Source organism: Mirounga angustirostris, unplaced genomic scaffold (genome assembly GCF_029215605.1).
Source record: "Mirounga angustirostris isolate CCGP_5_RB_7025 unplaced genomic scaffold, mMirAng1.0.hap1 SCAF_9, whole genome shotgun sequence".
Taxonomy (NCBI): Eukaryota; Metazoa; Chordata; class Mammalia; order Carnivora; family Phocidae; genus Mirounga; species Mirounga angustirostris.
The window spans coordinates 132,355,007-132,370,923 of record NW_026991717.1 but is presented as its reverse complement, the minus strand read 5'-3'; the positions used below and the strand labels follow the sequence as shown (position 1 = coordinate 132,370,923).

General features: G+C 38.2%; 1 protein-coding gene across 2 annotated transcripts in view; it reads left to right on the top strand.

Annotated features, from left to right (window-relative positions):
* The window catches only part of TRIP11 (thyroid hormone receptor interactor 11), a 66,474-nt gene that overhangs the window by 36,432 nt on the left and 14,125 nt on the right, over positions 1-15,917 (top strand). For both annotated transcript variants that reach the window (XM_045901416.3, XM_045901415.3), the window contains exons 14-16: positions 2,181-2,344; positions 3,449-3,552; positions 7,825-7,924. In XM_045901416.3, coding sequence (XP_045757372.1) covers positions 2,181-2,344; positions 3,449-3,552; positions 7,825-7,924 — 368 coding nt within the window. The remainder of the gene's footprint in view (positions 1-2,180; positions 2,345-3,448; positions 3,553-7,824; positions 7,925-15,917) is intronic.

Sequence of the window (15,917 nt, the reverse complement as noted above, 5' to 3'; positions counted from 1 at the left end):
TTTCACATTGGCAGAAATGCCAAAACATTCTCAGGCAATAAAATTAGATAATCTTCGAATTTTGGGGTCCTTATTTTCTCTAATTAAAATAGTTTCTGGGCTGTCTGCACCCTCATTAGCCTTATTTTGCGTTATCACCTACATCCGGCCAAACTGTCTTACTCAGTCCTTTAGCTAGAGATACTGTTTTCCTATTTCCTCTGCTTTTTCTTTTCTTTTCTTTTTAAGATTTATTTATTAGGGAGAGAGAGAGAGAGCATGTGGGGGCGCATGCGTGAGCAGGGGTGGGGGGCGGAGGGAGAAAATCTACAGCACACTCCCCACAGAGCCCGATGTGGGACTTGATCTCACGACCCTGACTGAGATCATGACTTGAGCCGAAATCAGGAGGTGGATGAATCACCGAGCACCCCATCTTCTACCTTTTCGTTTTATATTCTTCTGCTTAGAGTAAGCCTGATTCCTAACAGTTTTTCTATTAGTCCCACCTTCTTCAAACAGCATATCCTCTGTAAAGAATGCTTTAGTTAGCATCCTGCTCCTCAAATTCAAAACCAAACCCTGGTGTGATGTTTTTCTTTTGAACCTGCGTAATGCTTTATTTGAATCTTTGATTGCACACTTACATTTTACTTTAGGGTGCAAAAGTAATCGTTGACCCATCTTACATCTTCTCCCACCCAGTGAAATACAAGGTCACTGGGAGTGGGCATTGATGCTTATTTATTTGTTTATTTATTTATAAGATTTTATTCATTTATTTGACAGAGTGAGCACAGGCAGGGGGAGTGGCAGGCAGAGGGAGAGGGAGAAGCAGGCTCCCCGCCGAGCAGGGAGCCCGACGTGGGGCTCGATCCCAGGACCCTGGGATCATGACCTGAGCCGAAGGCAGACGCTTAACCGACTGAGCCACCCAGGCGTCCCAAATGTTCAGTAATATTTTTGAATGAGTGACTCAGATCTACAAACCAGATTACAGTGTTTTGAGCCCTTTATTACTGTAGTAACACCTGGTGTTAACTTTCCGAGTGACCTCATCGTGCATTTCATCCTTGCAACCACCCGTTCAGTGACGTGCTGACCAGCAAGGTTGCATAAAATCCAGTGATATTTGAGGGCGAGTTGTCTCTTGATTATCAATTTACTGCTCTTCCCACAAGAGGGCGCTATTGGGTAAAGTTTCCTCAAAGTGCGCTGTGCTTAATGAGCTTTAATGGATGGCTCCTGAGTAAGAATTTATTAACTGGATGTTAAAAACCCAGGAAAGGCTATTGCAGTATCTTATTTGTAATCATTATACATTAAGGAAGTACATCAGTGATACAAACCTGGATAAATAAATCTCTAAGGGATTTCTGATTTATTATTTGGGGCAGATATAGGGGTTATTGTATTTAAAACAAAAGAAAGATGATAGTGAAAGATAATTAGTTGTGAGTTCACCATAGTTGCAAGTGTCAAAAGCGAAGAAGGTTTCAGAATCCATTGCTATAGGGTTGGAAGCTGGACAAAATGACTTCCAAGGTCCTTGCAATTTACAATTTTATGATAAATTACATCTTAGCGTTTTAGCCTGGAAACATGAATGTTGCAGGCTGTTTGTAAATTTTTATTATACTTATGTTTCTTGTTTAGTTCAGCTTTTAATCTTTAAAATGACTGCCATTTGTTCAAAGTCACTTTCACGTGAAGAATGCATTAACAAAACAGGGGGAACAAAGTTTCTTTGAAATCTAACTTGAATTTAATGCAATGAAATGTAAGGAAGGTCAAATTCATAGAGACAGAAGGTAGAATGGTGGTTGCTGGGGGAAGGGGGAGTTATTGCTTAATGGATGTGGAGCTTCCCTTTGGGAGGATGAAGTTCTGGAGATGGATGGTGGTGATGGTTGCACAACGTTGTGAATGTTATGTATGTATTTCCATACACACACACAAAAAAGTAGGGAAGTGGTTTTATCTTGTTAAAGTAATAGAAACACTTTGACTTTTATTCTTTTTCTTTTTTGGTGGGGGGGGGCGCAGAGAGACTCTTAAGCAGGCTCCACGCTTAGCATGGAGCCTGACGCAGGGCTCAATCTTAAAACCCTGAGATCATGACCTGAGCCGAAATCAGAAGTCAGATGCTTAACCAGCTGAGCCACCCAGGCACCCCTGACTTTTATTCTTTTTGTTGGAAGCCATCAGGCCAGTTTGCAGGTAGAGTCACTGCAGGAGCAATTGAATGTGGTCTCCAAGCAAAGGGATGAAACCACACTGCAGCTTTCTGTCTCTCGGGAGCAAGTAAAGCAGTATGCTCTATCACTCTCCAACCTCCAGATGGTACTAGAGCATTTCCAGCAAGGTGAGTTGTATGGTCAGTCTTTCAATGAAGAAAAATTATTGAGGCTATTGGGAATTCTGGCCTATCTTGGTGCTACTTTCAGATAGGCATGGGGAAATCTTTGAAAGGTTACCCACTTGTAGGAGGGAAAGATAAGTTGCCATCAACAAGTTAATGTAGACTCCTTTTACAGTTAAGATTAGAGAATGTGATATGCAGGAATTATTAAAGATATGTTTTAGTATCATATTATGACCAGTGAAGGTGAGAGTTGGGGAAGGTTAATAAGGATAACATAGGAAGGATGATCATGTGATAAAGAGGGGACCATGTAGAAGCAATACTTAGATTTTGAGATACTGGTCAGAGGTTAAATCTACTTCAGAGAGTTAATCATCAGTAATTACTGTCCTTTGAAATACTGATTGACTTGTTCTTAGCTGTTCACATACCTTGAGGTAACTACATTTTCTAGTCCAGGTGGAAAATATTTTTCTGGAGACACAGTAACAATGACCAGAGAGCAGTATTACTCTGATAACCAAGTATGCTTTTTCACATCTACCTGCCATCCTCACATTTACCTCCTTTACATCCTTCATTTTACCCATCTGTCTGTTTAATACACTCAGTAATGATTGGCAGTGAACTAACTGCTAGTAGGGGGCAAGTGATTGGGGGGATAAGAGGGTCATGAAGTAACGGGTTATAATTTTTGTGCCTAAGCAAAACTTTGAATTTGTACATATCTCGATCTTCAGGCTTACTCGTGGTTGAAATCTTGAATTTTAAAATAAGAATTCTCAAGGTCCATTGTATGTAATACTTACTAGAATGGACAGGTGTACAAAGTAGTATGGCTGTAGGGAAGGCTTTACCAAAGATGAAATATTTGAGTGGAGTTCTGAAGGGAGGGAAGAGTTTGCATGATGAACAGGGTAGAGAAGGATTTAGGCAGAGGAAAACTAATTTCTTTAATTCCAGCTCACATGCTCTAAGGCATATGTAATTTTCTTGTTGAGACATTTGAACTGTTTCTGTTGAATTCTTAAAATTTCAAGTGGTATAAAATTTAATTTTATCACACAATTGCAGAATAGTAATGTAGCTTTATTTTCTCTTTAGAGGAAAAAGCTATGTATTCTGCTGAACTAGAAAAACACAAACAGCTTGTAGCTGAATGGAAGAAAAAGGCAGAAAATCTGGAAGGAAAACTGATATCATTACAGGTTGGTTGAAATAATTTTCTCTTACAAATATTATTATTCATGAACAATTGCTTGTAGAATCTTTACCTTGAAATAATTTCCTAAACAATTTTAGTAAATACTCTGGTTACTTGTTACCCTATGCTGGGATGTAATGGTGAACAAGATATTCAGGACTTTCCCCATGTGGCTTATAGTTTAGACACAACAAATATGAGATGATGGGAAATTTTAATTCTTTAGCACAGATGAGTATTTTGGGGGCCACTAAAAAAATTAACACTTGTAACTTTATAATTTTCTCTTTTCAACAAGATATATTGGGCACCCTATTTCACATGGATTAAAATAAAGTATATTATCCTTTAGATCTTTTTCTTTTGCAGCATAATCCTTTAAAATATCTTTCTTTGTTACAGTTCATATGTAGAAAAATTATATATAAAATATAAATAAAATGAATCCCCATGAAGAGATGTGACTTGCTTTTAGAATTTAGGATGGGGCGCCTGGGTGGCTCAGTTGGTTAAGCGACTGCCTTCGGCTCAGGTCATGATCCTCGAGTCCCGGGATCGAGTCCCGCATCGGGCTCCCTGCTCGGCGGGGAGTCTGCTTCTCCCTCTGACCCTCCCCCCTCTCGTGTGCTCTCTCTCTCTCATTCTCTCTCTCAAATAAATAAATAAATAAAATCTTTAAAAAAAAAAAATTTAGGATGAACTTTTCTAAGTTATAAGTAGACTTTGTCGACACCTGATGGAAAGTAATAATATTTGTTTACCTGTCATTAGTGGTGAATATGCTGTTCAGCCCTATTAATATTCCTAATAAAGGAAGACATGTTTCCTTTAAAGTTTTGAAATTTTTATTAAATACTGAGTGGCTGCAAAACAGTATTTAGATAATACATATAAAATAAAAGAATAGCAGTACAGCAGGTACCCTCGTACTTGCCTACCCATTTTAAGAAGAAGAGTGTCACCTTTGGAGGTCCTGATGTACCCTCCATTTCTCATCTGTTTTGTTTTTTTTTTTAAGATTTTATTTATGGGGGTGGGGGGGGAGGGAAAGGGAGGTAGAGGGAGAGAGGGAGTGAGATATCACGAGCAGGAGGGCAGGGGCAGAGGGAGAAGCAGACTCCCCGCTGAGCAGGGGGCTCAATGTGGGGCTCGATCCCAGGACTTGGAGATCATGACCTGCGCCGAAGGCAGACGCTTAACCGATTGAGCCACCTAGGCGCCCTCTTATCCCCTTATCACTTCATAGAGAACCATGAGTCCAGAATGTTGTCTTTATGCACCCCCTGTTTTTTCTTTATGGTTTTATCACATGTATTTGCATCTCCAAATGATACAGTGTATGGTTTTGCATAATTTTGAACTCTGTAAATTCAGTAATTCTCCTGAAACTTGCTTTTTTCACTTGGTTACTATGTTCATGAGTTTTAGCTGCGTTACTGTGTGTTATGTGTGCATGGCTTATTATTTTCACCACTGTATTTATTGCATGAATGTATAATTTATCCATTTTACTGATAAAAGACCTTGCCATTATCTGCTATACAAACGGTGTGGTTCTGAACTTCCTTGTTTACATCTCCTGGTGCACATGCACGAGAGTTTCCTCCAGGCATGTATCTTGATCGGAATTGCTGAGTCCTGAGATCTATATGGGCAGTTTCAACTTTATACGATGATGGCGAGTTGTTTTATAGCAGTAGTGCTAATGTCTCCTGACAGTGGTGCATAAGAGTTCTTGGTCTGCATCCTTGGCAATACTTGGCATTATTAGAATTTTTAAAGTTTTTGCCGGTGTAGTGGGTAGGGCTGTTTTCTTATGGTTTTAATTTGCATTTGTCTGACTGAAAGATCAAGCATCTTTTAATATGTTCATTGACCATTTATGCTTACTTTCTGGTCAGTTCATTAATATGTTTAAAAAGATATTTTATCCACTACCTTTAGTTGTTTCTAGTGGGTCCAGAGTATGTTGTCTGTCATACCAATAGAAGTGCAGATCTTCTTTTTAAAGTAGCTTTATTTTTAATGTAAAATGTGACATATACTTAGAGAACAAATGAAGAAACTAAGAGGGAGTTAGTAAAAATAAAAGCTAAAATTGGTGAAATAAAACCCAAGCAAATGGTAGAAAGAATAATTAAGAATAATTAAGTCTAAATCTTAATTTTAGAAAAAGTCTTAGTGTAGTTTTGAGATTTAATAATTTTTTAATAATTTTTTTTTAAGATTTTATATATTGATTTGATAGAGAAAGAGCACAAGTAAGCAGAGCAAGAGGGAGCAGGCCCTTTGCTGAGCAGAGAGCCCAATGTGGGACTTGATCCCAGAACCCTGAGATCATGACCTGAGCCAAAGGCAGACGCTTAACCCACTGAGCCACCCAGGAGCCCCTGAGATTTAATAATTTCTTAAATAGAAATGCTGTGAGGTTAAAAAAAATTATTTGAAGATTTATTTAAATTTCCTTTATACTAAATTTCATTTTGTGGATTTGGAATATTAAATTTTTTATTTAAAATTTTTTGTTTCAGTCCCTCTGTGTATCAGTTAGGGTTCAACCTGAGAAGCAGAACCAGTAGGGAGGGGGTGTTGTGTGTACACACACACAGGCACACGCACATATTGATATGCCATATATAGATCGACATCTATGAGATTTATTATAAGGAATTGGCAGTGTGATTGTGGGAGTTGGTAGTCAAAATGGGAAGATCCCATCACAGGCATGGGCCAAAGTTGTTCTCCACAGATGGTCAAGAAAGAAAATCACAAGCAGGATATACGACTCTGTGGGAGGGGCTGAAGTTGCAGTCCGGCAGAAATTTTTTCTCTTTTTGGGGAAGGCTCATCCTTGCTTTCGAGGACTTTTAACTAACTCAGTCAGGCCCACTCTGATTATTCATGCCTTCCTTAAATTCAGCTGATTAGGGGCTTTGATTACATTTGCAAAATACCTTCACAGCAACATCTAGATTATGGTTGATTGAATAACCGGGGGCTATAGCTTATCTAAGATGACACATCAAAAAAAAAAAACGGTCACTTTGATTCAAGATGGTAAAATTTGACCTAAAATTTACATGGGTGAATACTCTAAAATAGCCAAGAAAACTGTGTGAAAGAACCAACAGTGAGGAGTGGCTTCCTACTAACTATCAAAATAGAGCCATTAATCAATAGCATATTGACTAGATTAGTCAAACAGAAGGAGAATCCAGAAATAGAGCCTAGGATATATTTGAGAATTGAAAATGAAACCCTAAACTAATTTCAATTTAATGGGAAAAGGATGGATTATCTAACAAATGATGTTGCCACAGCTGGCTATCTATATGGGAGAAAATAAGATTGGATCCCTACCTTATACCATGTGTAAAAATAAATTCCAATTTTATTAAAGCTCAGATTCTCACCTGGGAGTGGTGCTGGAAATCTGGGGCTGTTTTTGCTCATTACAGTGACTGGATCTAGTGGGCAGGGGCCAGGAATGCCAGAATCGCACCCATTGAGAAACACTATTTGAAAGATGTAAATGTTCAAAACAAAACAAAAAACCTTGCCAGAAAATCTGGAAGAGTACATGTAGAGTCTAGGGGCAAGGAGGAACCTAACCAAGACTAAAACTCAAGAAGCTGTGAAAGCAGAGGAGGACGTGTTTAACTGTATACAGTGTTTAAATACTTTTACATGGCAAAAGGTATCATGCAGTCTGGCAAATAATACTTGCAGCGCTGGTGACAAAGCGTTCATGTCTACTCTACAAGGTGCGCTCAGAAACAGACAAGAGAAAGCTCAATAGAAAAATGGACAAGGTATGCAAAGAAGTTTTCACAGAAAGGCAGCTCTAGCTGTCCTGTAAACATGGAAAAATGCTCAAATTCACTAGTAGTTAGGGAAATAAAAAAATAATCAAGTAGTAATGAAATGTCATTTTATACCCATCAGACTTGCAAAAATTAAAAAGAATGTTGTATTTCTTGACTTTTTGTATCTGCCTTTTGTAGTGTTTATGCTTTTATTATTGTCACTTTTTAAAACTTTTGTCACCATATTGTCTTTTAGTGGCATCCTCTTTTTTATTTAGTTCTGAGGGAGACAGTATTGTGCTGTGAAGTATGGGCTCTGTCTTTGATACTTACTGTGTGAACTTGCCCAAGGTCACAGAAGCACAGCTTCATCAGCTGAACAGAAGAGGGTCGATTGACTTTGGCTTCCAGCTATGTAGTTTGTGAAATAGTTTTTGCATGCTGCTTTTTAATGAACTTCTCTTCCTCAGGAGCGTTTCGATGAAGCAAATGCTGCATTGGATTCAGCATCAAGACTTACAGAACAGTTAGATTTAAAGGAAGAACAAATTGAAGAACTTAAAAAACAAAGTAGGTGTTTCTTTCATTTTTTTCCCCCTACAACACTAGTGTTGAGTCAGATGTAGTCTTTTCCCAGACGTCCATGTAGTTGAGTGAGCCCAACTTCCACTGGGTGGGACTTCCATTTCCATCTCCCGTGACCAGCTTGCTTCAATTTTAATATGGTCCTAGTGAAACCAGAGTCGAAAGTTGGCCCTGGCTGTCCAGTTAAGTTTCCTGCATATGGAGGCAATCCAGTTGTGTTGGTTGTCACCCTACTGACCATCATTGGGAAGTGATTTTACTGACCTGATTTTTTATGGCTAGGACTTCTCTCTGTTCATTCTGTGTTCATCCAGGGGATGTAGTAGGACAATATTCTCAAGAGTAACTTCTTGTGGAATGAATGTGTGAGTATAACTAGCTCTTTATGATTATAGATGGTGCTTTACATATAGGCACTCATTATGTGATTGTGTGATGCTGGTAAGATATAAGCCTTGCCAATTCCCTAAGGTGAGCCTATGCTTAGCATTATCAGTTGGGCCTCAAGTAATCAGGTGGTTCATAATGCTTTGTTGAATCTAACAGCTGACTAAGATTGCATGTCTCTGTTTAATCTCGGATTTAAAGGTCCCTGGAAGTTGAGCTATTCTAGAGCTGTATTCAGTAGGTAATGATATAAGGTGATCATGGAACCTAGAAATGTACCACCTTTGGGTATCTGGGTTGGGCACAGTAAGTGCCAAGGCACGTAATTAAGGAATTAAGTGCTACTTAACATAAAATAGAAATTAGAAATAGGCAAAATTAGGAGATGGTACAGCAGAGATGCTGTCAGATGACAGAAACAGTGACTTGGACAATAAGGAGACAAACAAGCAGGAACCCCTGATGCATGGGTACCAATGGATGAGCCAGAGGAAGTTGTCCTGAATCTTAACAGCAGAGAGCAGATGAGAGATTTTTAGAACTACAAAAAACAATAAGCTACATCATGTGAGGTAGGTGTCCTCAAGATAGTTTGATTCTGAGCAAATTACTGCCTGCCCTTTCTCAGACTTGGCCAGCCTTGGAACTCTAAATCTCCTGGGGGGCCAGAAATGGGCAGCAAGTAAACGATTACATATTGAGTATCATGGGCGTTTTATGTAACATATATTGCGTTATATGTAGTCTTCTCTTATTTACTCTTCACAGGCATTTCTAGAGAAGGTGATATGAGTTTCATTTTATAAGTCAAAGAAACTGATATTTGAGCTCTGATCTTCTTACCCTTGACCAAAGCTCATGATGTTTCCATGTTACTTTATTTTGTCCTGTCAGGAAAATGGTTATTTATAGTCTGACTTGTATTTTGTTCTGTGTATCTCCATCTCCTTTAAAGATAGGGCAGCATCCTTTATACTGTGCCCTAAATGTTGATATGGTTGCCCTTATGGGGAGGCAGTATTTATTGGGAAAATGCCAGAGCAACTATAGCATTATCTGCAGACATGGCCAACCCAGAGAAGAATTAGCCAGAGAATTGATAGCGTAGGGTAGTGGAAGTGAACTAATGGAAGTGAACAGTATTCTGAGCCAACTCATTGGTCGTCCTGTGACACCCCGATGCTCTGTGGCATGCTGCTATATAATGTTTAAGGCCACATCCCTTTTTAGATACCTACCTGAGTCATTTCCAGTAGATGATGCTAAGATAAAGAATTCTGTGACTTATTGTAGTTGGTAAATATTATCAGAGTCCCTGCACTACTTAGTACTTGTTCAGGCACTGAGTTAAACCCCCAGTAGTAGAATATTTCAGATTTAGATTATATCTGACAAGATTTAGAGGTCCCTATTGATATAAAAAAATGACAATTACCATTCAGTGTAAATGTATAGAAACTGTGGACTCGTTTTATGGGGTAAATATTAGCTGCAGGAAACTGATTATGCTTCCACAACTGGCGTTTGGGAGGATGGGCAAGAGGCCAGTGTCGCACAGACAGGAAGGGGAGTGAAGAGACCGTTCTGTCATGTCTTTAAGTCATTCTTGTCATTTACATTCTTGTCTTCTTAACGATGTTTTCTTTTGTTACTTCAGTGCTTAATATTGCTTTTATATCTGTAAACACAAATGTGATTTTATTTTCTCAAAGCTGCACTCTTGATTTGATAATATAAATAAACCTTGATTGGCTTGGTTGTTTCAAAAGAATCACTGTATATTTTCTTTCATAGATCATTAAGTACTTTAAATGTTGATTGATGTTGTAATACTGTATTTTATTTTTAACGCGAAACTTGGCCAGACAGCGAAAATATTTGCCAGGAGAAACAATTTTGAAAGAGACAGATTGGCTTTTGTTGCAAGAAAGTACATGGAGACTTAAATTGTAGAAGCAAAGTATTGTTTTATTTCTAAGCATCTGTAGACTGATGATTAGTTGATATGCAGTTTCAACATTTAAACAATATTGGGAAACTTACTTTAAAAGTGGTATTTTATTCAAAATGCTTGGTTATGCTCTTGCTACCAGAGATGAGATGATTCGTTCTGGTCAAACATACGAAAAGGGAGCCATTACATACACCACCAATATTAAAGCAGTAGATCATTGATGATTTCACTCATTCTTAGAGTACACAGTTGTGTATGTACTTGGAACTATGGTTCTAGGTTCAGGTATTTACAGGCCTTGTATGAAAAGTCTGAAGATACCTTATCAGGCATTAAGTAATTAATGAGAACCGGCTACCTGGCCTCATGCTAGATGCTGTGTGAGTGAGATAGGGAGTAACACATGGCGTAGATCCAGCATAGGTTCACAGCGTAAGATAGTGGTGCACAGCAGCAGTCACAAGACATGCTTATTGACCTCTCCCAAGAATCTTCTTGAGTGTCAGGGGCATTCCATGGAGGAAAGGAACTTGAGTAGAGCCCTAAACTAGTAGGAAGATTTCACCCCTAAAATATAAGAACTTCTGTCTCCCTTCCCTGCATGACCCCCTTTCCCCATGAAATAATAAGAAAAGGAAACCCTAAGATCCTATAGGTGCTATATTTTAATAGATAATGTGTCTGGTAGAAGAAATACTGCTTTCCTTCCTACTGGAAATTATTATCATTTTGCCTGAAAGTGTTTTTGTTCAATATGGTTCCAAAGACTCACTTCACACACCAATCCTGTATTACTGATTTTTCAAACTTAAGATGCTAGTCCTCTGTGAAGCAGATAGGAGGAGTCTTTCTTTCACTATTTTGAGTTGATCAGAGTTCAGAATTTCTTTGGAATTGTCATACATGGGAAAATGCACACCTATGGAAACCTAGACTACAGCTGAACCATTAAAAGAGGTCTCATCTTGCTGTATTTATGGCCAGACTTGACATTTTACTTCTTTCACTTCTTGTTCTCTACCATCGTCCTTGAGATAAATTCCTGCCTAAATGAAAATGATTGGATAAAATTGGAAATAGCACAAAATAGTTCTCATTTTGATAACAATTATTTTATGATACACAGAAATAAGCTTTCATAAACAATACAAATTTAGATTCTAGCTTCGGGAGTATCTTTTGGTATGTCTGCCACTACAGAGCTGCGCCTTGAAGGATCCCATACTGATTTTTTGGTTTTTTTTTATTGTTAGTTTCTTAAGATTTCTTAGAGCAGTTTTAGGTTTGTGACAAAGTTGAGAGGGAGGTACAGACATTTCCTATATAACCCCTTCCCCCTGTTACTAACATCATTTACCAGAATGGTACTTTTTTTTTTTTTAATTTTTAACCAAGGATGAACCTACAGTGATACATCATCATCACGCAAAGTCCACAGTTTACCTTAGGGTTTACTCTTGGTGTTATATAGTCTATGGGTTTGGGCAAATGTATAATCAATTACAAAATTATAGTATCATGCAGAGTATTTTCACTGCCCTAAAAATCCTGTGTCCCTTCTGTTCATTTTTTCCTCACCCCCTCTGCACCGTCACCTCTGGAAACTACTGATCTTTTTACTGTCTCCATAGTTTTGTCTTTTCCAAAACATCATAGAGTTGGAATCAGACAGGATGGAGCTTTTTCAGAGTAGCTTCTTTCCCTTTGTAATAATGCATTCACGGTTCCACCATGTCTTTTCATAGTTTGTTAGCTCATTTCTTTGTAGTGCTGAATAACATTCCATTATCTGGATGGACCACAGTTTATTTATCCATTCATCTGCTGAAGGACTTCTTGGCTGCTTCCAGGTTTTGGCAGTTATGAGTAAAGCTCCTGTAAACATCTATGTGCAGGTTTTTGTGTGGACGTAAGTTTTCAGCTCCTTGGTGTAAATACCAAGGAGTGCAATTGCTGGAACGTATGGTAGTTTTGTAAGAAAGTGCCAAACTGCCTTCCAAAGTGGCTGTCCCATTTTGTATCCCTGCCAGCAGCATATGAGAGTCCCTGTTGCTCATCCCCACCAGCATTTGCTGGTGCCGGAGCTCCAGTGCACCATTCTAGTAGGTGTGCAGTGATAGCTCGTTTTAATTTGCAGTTCCCTGATGACATATGATGTGGAACATCTTTTCATGTGCCAATTTGCCATATGTATATCTTCTTTGGTGAAGCTAAGGTTTTTGGCCCACTTAAAAAAAATTTTTTTTTAAAGAAGTTTTGGTGACTGCTTTTTAAAAAGTCTGTAAGTTGAGAATGGAAAATTTCCTTACAGTGTTTTTGTTTGTTTGTTTTTTTGAAGAAAATCTAGAAGAGCGGGTGCCTGGGTGGCTCAGTTGGTTAAGCGACTGCCTTCGGCTCAGGTCATGATCCTGGAGTCCCGGGATCGAGTCCCGCATCGGGCTCCCTGCTCGGCAGGGAGTCCGCTTCTCCCTCTGACCCTCCTCCCTCTCATGCTCTCTGTCTCTCATTCTCTCTCTCTCAAATAAATAAAATCTTTAAAAAAAAAAAAAGAAAGAAAGAAAATCTAGAAGAGCATATAAAATAAGCTCGGTAAACCTAGTGTAATATGAAGCATAAAAATGTTTTAAAACTACACATATAAAGGAGGTTTAAAATGTTTTTCATGGAACTACCTTTATGGTGCTGGATGGTGGAGTTTTTATTTTAAATGAAGACATTCCGTTTTCCAGGACATGATTTATACAAGAAAACATATAATGTCCTGTTGAACATAGGCCAAATACATTCCCAGACGCTTTGTTACCCAAACCTTTTGAGGGATTTCTTTATAGATGTTTTTGGCAGAAGTGGTGATTTTAGAGGAAACATATAAGAAATACCAGATGCAGTTTTCTGAATTGCCATAAATGGTTAAAAAATTATTTGTGATGATATAAACATCTGGGTATACTAGACAATGCCAGGACTTTAGTTAAGAAAAAAGTTTACATCAATTAGATGAATAACTAAGCCATTTTAAACTTAATAGTTATATTTTATTTATTTTATTTTTTTAAATTTTATTTATTTATTTGACAGAGAGAGACACAGCGAGAGAGGGAACACAAGCAGGGGGGAGTGGGAGAGGGAGAAGCAGGCCTCCCGCGGAGCAGGGAGCCCAATGCGGGGCTTGATCCCAGGACCCTGGGATCATGACCTGAGCCGAAGGCAGACGCTTAACGACAGCCACCCAGGCGCCCCCTTAATAGTTATATTTTAAATGTGTGTTTTATTAATTCTTCTAAAGTACAAAGGAAAAAATAAATTATGTAGAGATGGGGATGTTTTGAGTTATTATGTTTTGTGTATTTTCCCTCATATGGACAGAGTCAGAACATAAATCATTTATTCTTTTTGTCCTGTGTTCTGTTCTTCCCAGATATTCTCCTTTCCTAGAGGAAAATCAATCATTCTTTAATTTACTTATCAAAAATGCATTGTTTCTTGCTATGTACCCAGCACTGAAATAGGCACTGGAGATACAGAGATATAGGGGACTGGTGCTTTCAGGAGGCTTAGAGTCGGACAAGAAGGGGAAGGTTACATGTAATCACATACATGCAACCAGTTGTTTCAAAAGGAGGAACAATTCATTCTACTTGGTGATGGTGATATGGAAGGGTAGAGAAGGCTAGTGAACGGTATACTTGACCTCACTTGAGCTATGAAATAGGTACAGCTAAGCAGGCAGGAGTTGGGGAAACAGCATTCTAGATAGAGGGAGAAATTCATATAAATCTATGCAGTTTAATCCGGAAACTGGTGGATCTGGTGGACTGGTAATGACCAAAGGGGAGGTGGTGGTGGAAGTGGGTTGTTATGTGGAGAAATGAAACTATAAGTATGGATCACAAACATAAATTATAAACTGGGGCCCAAGAAATTATATAAGAGAACAAATTGGACCAAGTAGAGAGAGTGGTGAATTGAAGAGTTTCTTAGGGAGACAGCAAATTCTCGGCTCCATCTGACTGTTGCCATGCAGGCCTGTGGGGCCCAGTGTTGCCAAATCTCCAGATCTTTCAAGAGACACGGGAAATGTAGACTTTCATGTGAAATATTCCAATTTTTTTTTATGCGATACCAAATTTAAAACACCCTGTGTGGGCTGAAAAAACATTTCTTTGGGCCAGATTTAGTCCATGCCATTTGCAACAGGGAGCTTTCAGAAATGAGTTGAGGTTCAGTCATAAGCCTAGAAAGCCTTTTGTCATTATTTTCTATAATGGTGATGATATTCAGTAAGTGGCAAAATTATTATAATGGCTTTACTTTTCTCTGACAAAATTGCAGCCCTTTTGGGATATGGCTGGTCTGTGTGCACCTTTTAAAATTATGTAATTTGATTCACAATATTCAGTCTTTAAAAAAATTTTGTTTCGATATGGAAAAATGCAGTACAAATTATCTGAATTCATACTAAAGGATTGAGGGAGGAGGGGGAGAGGGAAAATAAATTTGATCTGGTTACATTAAAGATATTTATATAAGACCTGTTGTAAATGCACATAGTAACTCTAATTGTACAAATAATCCAAGAGACCTCAGTGTTGCTATTTTAATGGAGTCACAGATTCTGATGTAGTGAAATTCAAATTAATGAGCTTATATTGTATTAATGTCTTTTCATGTGAGTTCATTGCTAGGAAGTGGAATTTAAAAAATTACTTTTCATTCATCAATTATTAATTACAGTTAGGGAATGAGAAAGCACTCACCATGTACTTCAGACCTTAAAATTCTATGATATGGTTGAAAAGAATTGAGTTAAAAGATAAAGCAGTTGCCAGTATGTCTTAACTTCAAATGTTGAATATAAAATGCCTTTTTTTTTTTTTAAGATTTTATTTATTTATTTGAGAGAGAGAGAATGAGAGAGAGCACATGAGAGGGGGGGAGGGTCAGAGGGAGAAGCAGACTCCCTGCCGAGCAGGGAGCCCGATGCGGGACTCGGTCCCGGGACTCCAGGATCATGACCTGAGCCGAAGGCAGTCGCTTAACCAACTGAGCCACCCAGGCGCCCCTAAAATGCCTTTAAAAAGTATTACTTGGTGTTTATAAAGAAATCGATCTTGTAGAAGTTGAAATTCTGTGATAAAAAGATCATCTAATTTCTAGCCTTTGATTATATTTAATTAAATGAAGAGGCTAAGCTTCCTTATATTGGATTTAATGTATTAAGATTCACATTTATTTTTTAGGTAGCTAGTGCAAGTAAGACATTAGACCCAGTTTATTTACCAACCTATCTATAAATGAAATCATCTTCTAACATTTTTTCTTCCTTCTCTTGGCTCCTTGTTTCGTAAAGAGGACAAGACAAAACGGAGGCAAAATTATCATTGTTAATAGTAACTGAAATGATACATTATTGGTATTGTTTAGGGGTAAAAGATGAATTCTTTAGTTATTTTAAGAGATCAGATGAGTGAGTACTAATGCTTAATATAGCACTTCACTGTTTAGAAAAGTCACATTTAATCAGTAGATTGAAAATCCTTTGAGATTAAGCATGCATATTTTACAAAATAGGCAACAGCGTCTGGCCCTGGTGAAAGGACTGTGACTCATATGCAGGTCTTCTGACCCTCAAGTCCT